Source organism: Schistocerca nitens, chromosome 6 (genome assembly GCF_023898315.1).
Source record: "Schistocerca nitens isolate TAMUIC-IGC-003100 chromosome 6, iqSchNite1.1, whole genome shotgun sequence".
Taxonomy (NCBI): Eukaryota; Metazoa; Arthropoda; class Insecta; order Orthoptera; family Acrididae; genus Schistocerca; species Schistocerca nitens.
The window spans coordinates 49,491,562-49,503,649 of NC_064619.1; the positions used below are offsets into that span (position 1 = coordinate 49,491,562).

General features: G+C 35.7%; 1 protein-coding gene across 1 annotated transcript in view; it reads left to right on the plus strand.

Annotated features, from left to right (window-relative positions):
• The window catches only part of LOC126263225 (arrestin domain-containing protein 1-like), a 118,800-nt gene extending 109,666 nt beyond the window's left edge, over nt 1–9,134 (plus strand). Inside the window, exons 6-7 of the mRNA XM_049960309.1 lie at nt 757–895; nt 9,118–9,134. Coding sequence (XP_049816266.1) covers nt 757–895; nt 9,118–9,134 — 156 coding nt within the window. The remainder of the gene's footprint in view (nt 1–756; nt 896–9,117) is intronic.
• The last annotated feature ends 2,954 nt before the right edge of the window (nt 9,135–12,088 follow it).

Genomic DNA, 12,088 nt, shown 5'->3' on the forward strand with positions numbered 1-12,088 from the left:
CAGTGGGAAAAAATGTTCAGAGTCAGAATTTGGCTGGCAAGGGGAGGAGGTGTCGTGGCATAAAGTTCCTGATCACCAGCCCACACCAATGACCTAGATTAAATACAAAACCTGTCCCCAGTGTCTCATGAAGTGAGGGTATGTGACACTGTTGACGGTGATCCGTCCGTCAGATGGAGACGCTAAGCTTGGTAGCCCTTGGGGTGCTATTTGCCAGGAGTGCATCTGTGTGTCATTACCAGGTTTTTTGCTCTCTCCTATCTATCATCATCGTAATCGTACAACACAAACATTACACTCCACTCCGCATGCGCGAGCGCGCGCGCGCGCGTGCGCGCGCACACACACACACACACACACACACACACACAGTACATATATGCAGTATTACAAATATTATAATCGAACATGTTGCAAATAAATAAACAAATAAATAGAACATTACTCATGACTGAGGTTGAAAGGATAACAAAAGTTAAAGGTGCTACCCATCATTTTATTTTTGTCTCTGATCCAGGCAGAATTTTTGTCTTTCGAAAGCTGCCCTGCAGTCTATATTTAATTTCAGAACTGTCCTGCTTATATGCTGTTGCATGCGAGAGGCATGTGATAAGTCTTACCATTTTGCTGCTACCAACTGTTCACATAATGAGATTTCAGATTAACTTTTCAGTACTAATTTGTAGCTTAATGAATGTAATCCATGTATTTGAAGTGCGTTGCTTCCAGAAGTGCTATATCTCTTTTGCTTCTTAGTTCACAGCAGTCCAAGTGTCTCAACTGGAAAATGTTGCTATAAAGATTCCTGTCATTATTGGAAATGTTCCTTTGCTGAATGATGCAAAATCCTTTGATACAGGATCAGGTGATCCACCTATGGCTGTTCATAGTTTGCGTAAGTAAATAATATGTGTAGTCTGTAAGAAACTATTAATTTATCTGTCATTTAAAATGTGGAATTTTCCTTCTTATATCAGAAACAACATTACATTAGTGCTAAGCAAAAATGCAGGGGATTTTTTTTTTTTTTTTAATTTATTTATGAAACCCCAAGAAGTAAAGTGATCCCAGGAGTTCTCAAGTCAGGTAGCTTGAATGGCACATAAATTACATACTTATAGAGCGTAACTGATATGAAATCATCTTTCCATTACTATACATGGTATGGAGTTCTGGTATTGAAAGGAAACTCGTGTAAATAACTTTTGTTATAAGGACATTTGCCGCAGTAAATAGATTTTTTTTTTTTAATCCAAAAAAAGGGTTAGAACTATTCGCAGAAGCTGCACTGTCTTGTTTCAAGTCTCTTGCATTTTTCATGTTCTGAAAATTCTGCTACTGAATAGAAGTAATGATCTAATGCAAATGTCCTTGTGGTTTTACAAAAAAGTGAGAATGAGATATCTCATTATTTGTAGTGGAAGTTTTAAACCCTGTTGCCGTTATTGACTGGAGTTGGAACTTTTCATTTGCCTTATACCATGCTCCTGGATTTTACATTTTTTATTTATGTATTTTAAATTCTTTGAAACATAATTACAAATTTCTCGTGTGTACATACATTGAAGTGGGAGGATTTTGTAAGAGGGATTGCAAGATTCTGTCTGCCAAGCATTTTACACTTTTCTCACAGTTCTTTTTGAGTTAAGAAAATGACAGCACTAGATGGGATATGAAAAACAAGTGCTGGAGCTTTGCATTGGCTGACTGTCATCCTTTATATTATTATACAGATATTTCACAAAAGAATATGAAATTCCTATTTGTGAGATAACGATATAAAGAAATAAAGATTGTGTGTCGGCTCATACTTGTTAATGTTAACACTACACACACATTAGACCTTGCTGTTGTCGCAGCCTACCAACTGCTGCTTAAAAGGTAGTACGAGGAGTGATCTACAGTTGTGAAGTATGCAATCAGCATGTCACCCATCCCTCCAGCCGTTATTGCCAGTAGATGAATCCTTGTTATACCATTGCTTCTTTATTCAAGCAGCTCCTCATCTGGCCATACAAAGCTGAGTGAACCCTGTTCCAGACCACACCACCTGAGAAAGATCCAAGGAGTTATTGGGGATCAAACCCAGGACCCCTCACACCATAGGCATCGATGCTAACCATTTGACTACAGAGGTGGTCTAGGCTTAAATCTGAAAAAAAAAAAAATAGTTTTTAGACTGCTGTCAGTATCATCTAGCATTTTATGATTAAGTAATGAATTGCATGCCACCTGATAAACAGTCCAGGAGCCATATTTGAGGACTTGTTACAAAACTATTATTGCTGAACTATGCCTATTCTCATTTCAGCAATGATAGTTTTATAACAAGTTCTCAAATTTGGCTCCCAAACAATTTTATCAGGAGACAGACCAATTCCTATTTTATCATAAAATACTATATTATACTGATAGTAGCTTTTTGTGATTAAATGAGTGTTCCAAGTGTATAAGTTGTCACTGACTGTTATTCTGTGCTGTGGGATTTACGTAACAATCTCACTCACAACAAAGTGCTAAGAAATCACATTTTTCTCTACAAGCAGGGATAAACTAACCTGCAGGTCCATAGACATTTCTTTAATATGTTATAAGACTTACAGTAATATGGTTTGGGGGGGGGGGGGGGGTTGATTCAGTGGCAACATCTTTCGTAGAGGAGTTTGGGAGACCCTCACTAGAAGATGCATCTCAGAAATTTCATGTATGTTCACTGTAATATTTTTAAGTGAGATGCATAGCTGTCAGCTGAGTCTTTTCTCTTTCCCTCCCTCCCTCTCTGTCTCCCTCTCCCTCCCTCCCTCACACACATTCTCCTCTTTCCCTCCTCCCTCTGACACCTTCCGTCCTATGTTACATTGTACTTATTATAATTATGCAGGGTTTAGATACAAAAGAAATCATAGACATTATTCTTTGTTACTGCATGGTACAGGCATGAATGACATCAGTTTCACTTGATCTTCTAAATTGATAGATTATGTTTTCGGAATACTAGAGGTAGGGTCAAATGCAAAAGTTTTGTCACAATGTAGTGGTTCTTGACTAATATGCAGTTTGACATACTTATATAATAGTCAAAAGAGTATTTGTGTAATTAAATAGATATTGTATTTATACAAGTTTGGTCAAATAAATATGCATGTTTGGAAACAGATTTTATTGCTAATGCTAGTTGGTGTTAACCTTTGTGTGGTGCCATCTTTATGTAATTAAATTATTAAGGTCTTACTTATTTAGAATTACCAACATTTTAAAGGTGTAAAATACTAAAGGAAGTCTGACAGTTTGAATTATCTTCCTATCTACCAATGCTAGGTTTGTTGTAGGTTCTAAGTGAAGCCCACCCCAGTATTTCTGTGTGTGCTCCTCATAAGATTCAAAATGTCCATCTTGGTACCCTTTAGCTATGTTGTGCAATATTAGGCAAGGAACCTTTTTGGGAAAAAACAGATCTTATCACAGCAGAGCTGTTGAAATGCGAATCCATTTAATATTTTATATGATAAGTTGGCTATAACAAATTCTTGGTCCAGCGTGTGCTACGATTCCTGATATACACATCTTAAAGAGTTGGTGCAATGGCTAGCACACAGGACTAGCATTCAGGAAGATGACAGTTCATATCTACATCTGACCATCCTGATTTAGGTTGACCATGATTTCCCTAAACTGCTTCAGTCAAACACCGGGATAGTTCCTTTAAAAAGGAATTTCCTTCTTTCTTTTCTCTTCTCTTTCTATAATATTGTCTTCAAGTTTGTTTCCCTTAAATAGCCCTTCCGTGTATTCTTTCCCCCATTCAATCTTCCCTTCTTTGCTTAGTATGAGCTCTTAATTTTCATTCAGCTGCTTCCTTTCTCTCAGTGGTCTCTTAAATTTTCTTATGTGCTGCATCTATCTTTTCCATGGTCATGCATCCTTCTTCAGCCATACATTTCTCATCTAGTCCTTTCTGCTTTGCACTTCCATCAGGCTCATTTTTGAGAAGTAGGTTTTTCTGTTAATAACCTCATTTGATGTTTCCTCCTTTAGTCAATTAGAGTCAATATCTATATTCAACATCTCATGTGTTATCCAAAGACTACTGCTAGGCCTTGTCTTTTTGCCAGTTTGATACTCTGCTGCCTTCACCCTACAGACTACCAATTTTTCTTCTCTTGTCTTGGTTCTTCCAACTTTTCCAAGTCCAGTTCCTTAATCTCTTACCTTTGTGCAGTTTCTTAAGTTTTAATGTGTGTTTCATAACCAGTGGCCAGAGTCCACATCACTCTTGGAAATGTTTTGCAGTTTATAATCTGGTTTCTTACCATTATGTAGTCTACTTGAAATCTTTCGGTGCCTCCAGGTCACTTTCAAGTCTACAGCTTTCTTCTTGATTTATAGGCAAAGTATTAGCAGTGATTAAATTGTGCTTGGTGCAGAATTCGAGCATGTGGTTTCCCTTACAGTCCCCTCCCATAGTCCATGTTTTTGCACTACTTTTCCTTCTGATCCTTTTCCTGCTATTGAACTGCTGTCCCCTGTGACAATTAAATTTTCATCTCCCTTAACTATATGAATAATTTCTGTGATCTTACCATACATCCTTTCATTCTCTTTGTTGCCTGTGGAACTGTTGTTGTTGTTGTTGTGGTCTTCAGTCCAGAGACCGGTTTGATGCAGCTCTCCATGCTACCGTATCCTGTGCGAGCTTCTTCATCTTCTAGTACCTACTGCAACCTACATGGGCCTGAATCTGTTTGGTGTATTCATCTCTTGGTCTCCCTCTATGATTTTTACCCTCCACACTGCCCTCCAATTCTAAATTAGTGATCCCTTGATGCCTCAGAATATGCCCTACCAACCAGTCCCTTCTTCTAGTCAGGTTGTGCCACAAATTTCTCTTCTCCCCAATTCTACTCAGTATCTCCTCATTAGTTATGTGATCTACCCATCTAATCTTCAGCACCACATTTTGAAAGCTTCTATTCTCTTCTTGTCCAAACTATTTATCGTCCATGTTTCACTTTCATACATGGCTACACTCCATCATACAAATACTTTCAGAAATGACTTCCTTGCACTTAAATCTGTACTTGATGTTAACAAATTTCTCTTCTTCAGAAACGCTTTCCTTGCCATTGCCAGTCTACATTTTATATCTTCTCTACTTCGACCATCATTAGTTATTTTGCTCCACAAATACCAAAACTCATTTACTACTTTAAGTGTCTCATTTCCTAATCTAATTCCCTCAGCATCACCCGAGTTAACTCGACTACATTCCATTATCCTCGTTTTGCCTTTGTTGATGTTCATCTTATATCCTCCTTTCAAGACACTGTCCATTCCATTCAACTGCACCTCCAGGTCCTTTGCTGTCTCTGACAGAATTACAATGTCATTGGTAAACCTCAAATTTTTTGTTTGTTCTCCATGGATTTTAATTCCTACTTCAAATTTTTCTTTTGTTTCCTTTACTGCTTGCTCAATATACAGATTGAATAACATTGGGGATAGGCTACAACCCTGTCTCACTCCCTCCCCAATCACTGCTTCCCTTTCATGTCCCTCAACTCTTTTAACTGCCATCTGGTTTCTGTACAAATTGTAAATAGCCTATCGCTCCCTGTAATTTACCCCTGCCACTTTCAGAATTTCAAAGAGAGTATTCCAGTCAACATTGTCAAAAGCTTTCTCCAAGTCAACAATTGCTAGAAACCTAGGTTTGCCTTTCCTTAATCTATCTTCTAAGATAATTTGTAGGGTCAGTATTGCCTCATGTGTTCCAACATTTCTACGGAATCCAAACTGATCTTCCCCGAGGTCGGCTTCTACCAGTTTTTCCATTCGTCTGTAAAGAATTTGTGTTAGTATTTTGGAATTAGTAGGCATATAAATTTGAAACACTGTGGTGGGTGTTGCCTTCATATCTATCTATCTCGGATACTGATGGTTTTACTGTTCTGTTCATAGTAGTCTACCCACATTGTCTTATACAATATTAGATCTACTCTTAGATTACCCCCATTTGACTTTGTGTTGATAACCGTGTACTGATCTGAAAAGAAGTTTTGTTCTTCCTGCGACCTCATTTCGCTAATTCCCACCATAACTGACTTCAACATACCAATTTTTGTCTTTAAATTCTCTAACACACCTACCCAATTAATGGGTCAATCCAAATGAAATGGTCCAATAAAAATTAAGTTGGTTGCTGGGCCATTTTTAAATATATATACCCTATAATTGTGAAGTTCAAAACAGTTTTAAAAAATTACCTTTTATCTTTACTGAATGGTGGCCATTTTCATTTGTAAGCACGCAACGATGTTTCAGTTTAGAGACGTCAGCAAAAATATGAATATCTCTGCACTGGGTTAAGTTACAACATTACAGTTGACATGATTGTTTTTAGAAAAGTGTCCTCTGCAGCATTGTCTATTACACAAAATACCCTAAATTCAAAAATATCCAGTCAAAATGACCTCCAAAGTTTGGTATCCAAATTTTCAAAATTCTACATTTAAGCTCAAAATAACAAACAAGGAGTGATTTACAAGAGTCTATTTTTTTTCCTATAGTTAGATATCATACACCACTAACCTCATATGGATCAAGAACACTTACAAATGTTTCCTTAATTTTTTATGAATGTTTGAAATTTGAAAATTTTCATTTTTTGTAAAGTTTGGGGTTTGTTATCTCAGGAGGGACTGAATATAAAAACATGATTTTTGCGCAGTTTGTACACCTATATGATAGCAACGACTTGTAAAAATTTCAACATAGATATCTGATTGTGAACAAGATATGAATTTTAGAAAATGAGGAGATAATTCACATTAGTCTACAACTGAACTTATGGCCGTTGCCTATTCTTGTGTGATATTGGCAGGATATAATCAATTATTATTGAAGTAAGTTACTGAATTATATACAAAAAGTGGAAAAATCACTGAAATTAACATTTATATTATTTTGACATACTTAAAATAAATATTTTCAATTAACATCCTACAAGATGCGACTGTTCTTAAACCTGGTGGTGAATGTTAAGAACACTTATTTCTTCAGACGGCTTCTGTGATATAGAATATGCAGGCAACTGGCATATTCTGTGACCTGTCAAAGTCTGTGTGAATTGCAGCATCTTTTAAGTAAATTAGAATATTATCGCATCACTGGTAGTGCTGCAAAGTGGTTTCAGTCATATCATACTAATAGAAAACAAAGGGTGTCATTACGTAACACTTCAGCAGTAGGCAATCAGACATCATCTGATGGTTCAAATGGCTCTGAGCACTATGGGACTTAACATCTGAGGTCATCAGTCCCCTAGAACTTAGAACTACTTAAACCTAACCAACCTAAGGACATCACACACACCCATGCCCGAGGCAGGATTCGAACCTGTGACTGTAGCGGTCGCGCGGTTCCGGACTGAAGCGCCTAGAACCGCATGGCCACACCGGCCGGCTGACATTATCTGACTGGGAAGAAATTACATGTGGTGTTCCCCAAGGTTCCATACTAGGTCCCTACTTTTTCTTGTGTATATTAATGACCTGTCATCTGTTACATTACCAGATGCTAAGTAAGGGCAGCTAATCAAATTTTTACTGACATTAATAAGTGGTTCATAGCCAATTCACTGTCATTAAACTTTGAAAAGACCCACTATATTCAGTTCAGAACTTCCAAGAGATTTCCTTCTAGTGTGTATATAAAATATGATGACATGGAAATAGGAGAAGTTGAGAGTGTAAAATTCCTGGGATTACAACTTGATAATAAATTCAGTTGGGAGTGACATACTAACGAACTGCTAAAGTGCCTAAAAAAGTCTGTGTTTGCAATGCGAATGATGTCAGACATAGGAGATATAAATATAAAAAAACTGGCATATTTTGCTTATTTTCACTCCATTATGTCATATGGTATCATATTTTGGGGTAACTCCACAAACCGAGAAAAAAATTTTAGAGTACAGAAGCGTATAATAAGAGTAATGTGTAGTGTAAATCCAAGAACATCATGTCGAAACCTGTTCAAAGAATTGGGCATACTAACCACAGCTTCTCCCTATATTTATTCCTTAATGAAGTTTGTTGTAAATAATAAATCTCTTTTTCCAACTAACTGCTTAGTACACAGTATCAATACTAGGAATAAGAACAATACACATAAAGATTTAAAATCACTTACTCTTGCCCAGAAAGGACTCCAGTATTCAGCAGCGCATATTTTCAATAAGTTACCAGCAACCAGTTTCAGACAAGGCACAATTTAAACATAATTTAAAAGAATTTTTGGTGGCCAACTCCTTCTATTCCATCCATGAATTTCTCAACAAGTGCAGTAGACCATTTTAATGAAAATTTATTATACTTTAATTTTTGACAATACTTGGTTGTAACAGCCAAGTAACTACCTACTGTGTGAATGATCGATGTATGGAAAGCAGATGTAAGTCTTAAGTCTGTAAATAGTGAAAGTTTAATTTTAAATCTTGTACATAATTTGACTGTTCTTAACTGAGGATCATTGAAATGAATAATTTACTTTAATTTTTGACAATACTTGGTTGTAATAGCCAAGTAACTAGCTACTGTGTGAATGATGGATTTAATGAAAGCAAATGTAAGTATTAAACCTGTCAATATTAGAAGTTTAATTTTAATTCATGTACATAATTTTACTGTTTATTGACTGAGGATCATTAAAATTAATGAAACTCAAGTTTTTCTATTTACATTTTTGTAATGTGTTTATCTGACATGTTCCACACCCAGGAGGATCCCCTCATTTGTGGGTCTGTGGAATGAATAATTAATCTAATCTAATCTAATCTAAAAGAATAAGACCTCCCAGTTGCTGTGGTAATTTCTAGCACTGAAAGTTTCCTTAAAACATTTTTCATTGATATCCAAACTTTGTCACTAGTAGTTTTCTTTAATGATGTTCTTGGGCCAGGTGGGTGGTAAAAATACACAAAAACATGATTTTCTTCCAAATTTATTCTTTCAACCTCTGCAAGCCACCACTGTCCATCATACACACATGCCACTACGTCATTCAATGTTAAAGACAGAGATATAATTTTACTGACACAATGATCCTCATAAATTTCAGTTTCTGATGTTATATAGCATCAAACTAAGTTTTCTGCAATGCCAAGGAATTTGTGGAAATGCCTTGTTCCTTTTATTGCTAAACAGTTTTCAAATCTGGTTTGAAGTGTTGTTTTCATATGCAGAACCACTTCTTTCTTGATCAGAAAATAGGTAATGCCTTTAATATTATCCTTGTAAAAGACATGCATGTCCTGTACTGTGAGAATTTGGTCTGTAGTTGATCTTTGTAGGCTGGCTTTACTTACTTCACATTTTGTTGTACCTCCTACTCCATCACATGCATTTTTACCTTGGCAAGATGCAAAAAAGTGCCATTCAGCCTCCAACCCAAAGTCTACTTTGTTGTTGCACAGATTTGAAAAATTCTTTTTGTTCTTATACTGATTACCACTTTCTTCTGAAAAGTGTATCAGCTTCTCAATTTTGGGAAAATTTTCATTTATGTAATTTATTACATACTTTTGAAACACATGTACAGCCAAAGTGTTGTGCTCCAAGTAGTCACGTAGAATGCAAATTGAAGAACTGCAAACTTCATCTAGTTCATTTTTAAAGTAGAGAATAAATGGATGCACTGTTGCCTGGTCATTGACCCAGTGGTATCCTTGTATTGCATCCTGAATCACAAATGTAAAATTTTCTGCTAAATCAACTAGCACTATGCATCCTGTTTCATGAAGTTGTGCTTTTTTGTCCTTCAAACACGTACTTTGGATTTTAGAAACATAGTGGTGACTTCTAAGTTTTTGTAAGTTATCAATTAAAGATTCCAAGTACTCTTCCTGAGGCTTAACCACTGTTATCATTTCTGCCCTGTCAATGGTGACCCACTGTTTGAAGATAACACTGTCTGGCATTTCCTCATCATATTCGTGAAACATAACGGTTTCCTTACCAGGGCATTTATTACACAAACTCATCATGCAGTCACAATTGTTAGTGTCACAGACCATTAAATCTAGTAACTCTTGTTGTTAAGATCACTGAGTTTTGCACCCACAATCATCAGTTTGACATTTTGATGATATAAACAAACACATATGGAGTGTGTCCCTGAGGATCTAACCAAAATACACCACTTAGGGTGGAGGTCACAAAATTTTAACCTTCCAATTTTGCATTCAGGGTGAGGATTTTTGAAGGCCACATAAAGTTCATTTAAGTTTGACAGCACCAGTTGTTCCTGCTTTGTTACTTTAACTCCATTTATAACAACTCTTTTGCCCTCTTTGCAACCTGGGCACATTCTACTGTTTTCATAATCTTCAAAAAACTGCTGGATCTTTTTAATTGTTTCTTCACTTATACCTACTCCTTTCTTCTTTCCTAAAACTGGAAAAATGCCATGCTCTTTCACTAATTTTCGGGTTAGTTTAACCAAACGATGAGAAACATTAAATTCATTAACTATTTTTTCTCTTGACCTTGAGTCAGGGAGCAAACTTAAAATTTTAACTTTTTCCTCATTAGATGTCACTGAACATTTAATTTTTAATTTCTCTATTAAGCTCAAATATTGAGTGTTAGATGATGCTGGTGGTAGGTTTTCTTCTTCTTTAGAAATAATGTTGGTATCTGTATTATTAAAGCATGATTCCAAGTCTTTTCTAATTTTGTCTGAAATTTGTTTTACCTTATTTTCAGTAGCTGCTTTTCTTTTGCTGCTACTTGATTTTATTAGGAGATACTTAGAACAAGCAAAATCCAATATACTAACAGCTTCCTCATTAGGAATATAAATGTCATTAATAAGGCTACATCATTCTGGTTCTGGATCCATAGCAAATATTTTTAGTAACAATTTGGGCACAGGGAATTTCCAGTAATCACATTACGTTTCACTTGGGAAGCTGTTTCACCCTCACATAACAAGGACAAATGTTCAGGTTTTATTTCCCTCAAAGCTTTAAAATGGGTTTTTTATGAACTGTAAGTGGATCACAGCACTTTCTTCCAAAAATGTGGTTGTACTTCAGAATATATTTCTTCTCATGATACTCAAACACTGATGTTACAGAAGAACTTACTCAAAATTTAAACAAGGTTTGTCTAACTTCACAAAAGTCATTGACATTTTTCAAGTTTTTTTGAAACTGAACCATAAACTTTTTTGCGACACACATCACTTACTATCTGTCCAATAGAGCACTGTTCATCCACGTTATTGCATTCCAGTTAATCTCTCAAAATTAACTACAAATTTCACACAGAACAAAGCACATAACACATTCTACTCTTTGACGAAGTATGTACATCCACTCTAACAGAGGTTTCGGGACAGACTAACTACAACAATGCCACACCCAGCAATAATGTACTTCTACAATGCCACACCCAGCAATAATGTACTTCTTTATTGACAATAAACCTAAATGTAAATGGACATTTTTATTACCATAAAACAAAAGTGAATGCTCCTATTGTTTAATATTGCATTACTAAAAATAAATAAACTATATGAATATTGGATGATAGTGTTAACTAAATATATGTCACAATTAAATTTTATTACAGTGAAACAAAAAACCATTTAAATAGGCAGCAGCCATAAGATCAGTTATAGAGTAAAGTGAATTATTTCCTCATTTTCAAAAATTCATATCCTTGTTCACAGTCAAATATCAATGTTGAAATTTTTGCAGTACATTGCTATCATATAGGTGTACAAACTGTGCAAAAATCATGTTTTTATATTCAGTCCCAAGTGAGATAACTAACCCCAAACTTTACAAAAAATGAAAATTTTCAAATTTCAAAAATTTGGGTGGTTTACTGTATCAAAGGCAGCATGTAGATCAACCAGAGCCAAGTCCAGTATTAATTTTCATATCTCTCCCCTATATGCTCTGTGAGTGTCAAAACCTGGCCAGTACAAGATTTACTGCACTTATAGTTAGCTTGCTGTAGGATTAACTTTGAATCAATGTTATTATTGATTTGATTAACGATCAGCCTTTCATACAGTTTGA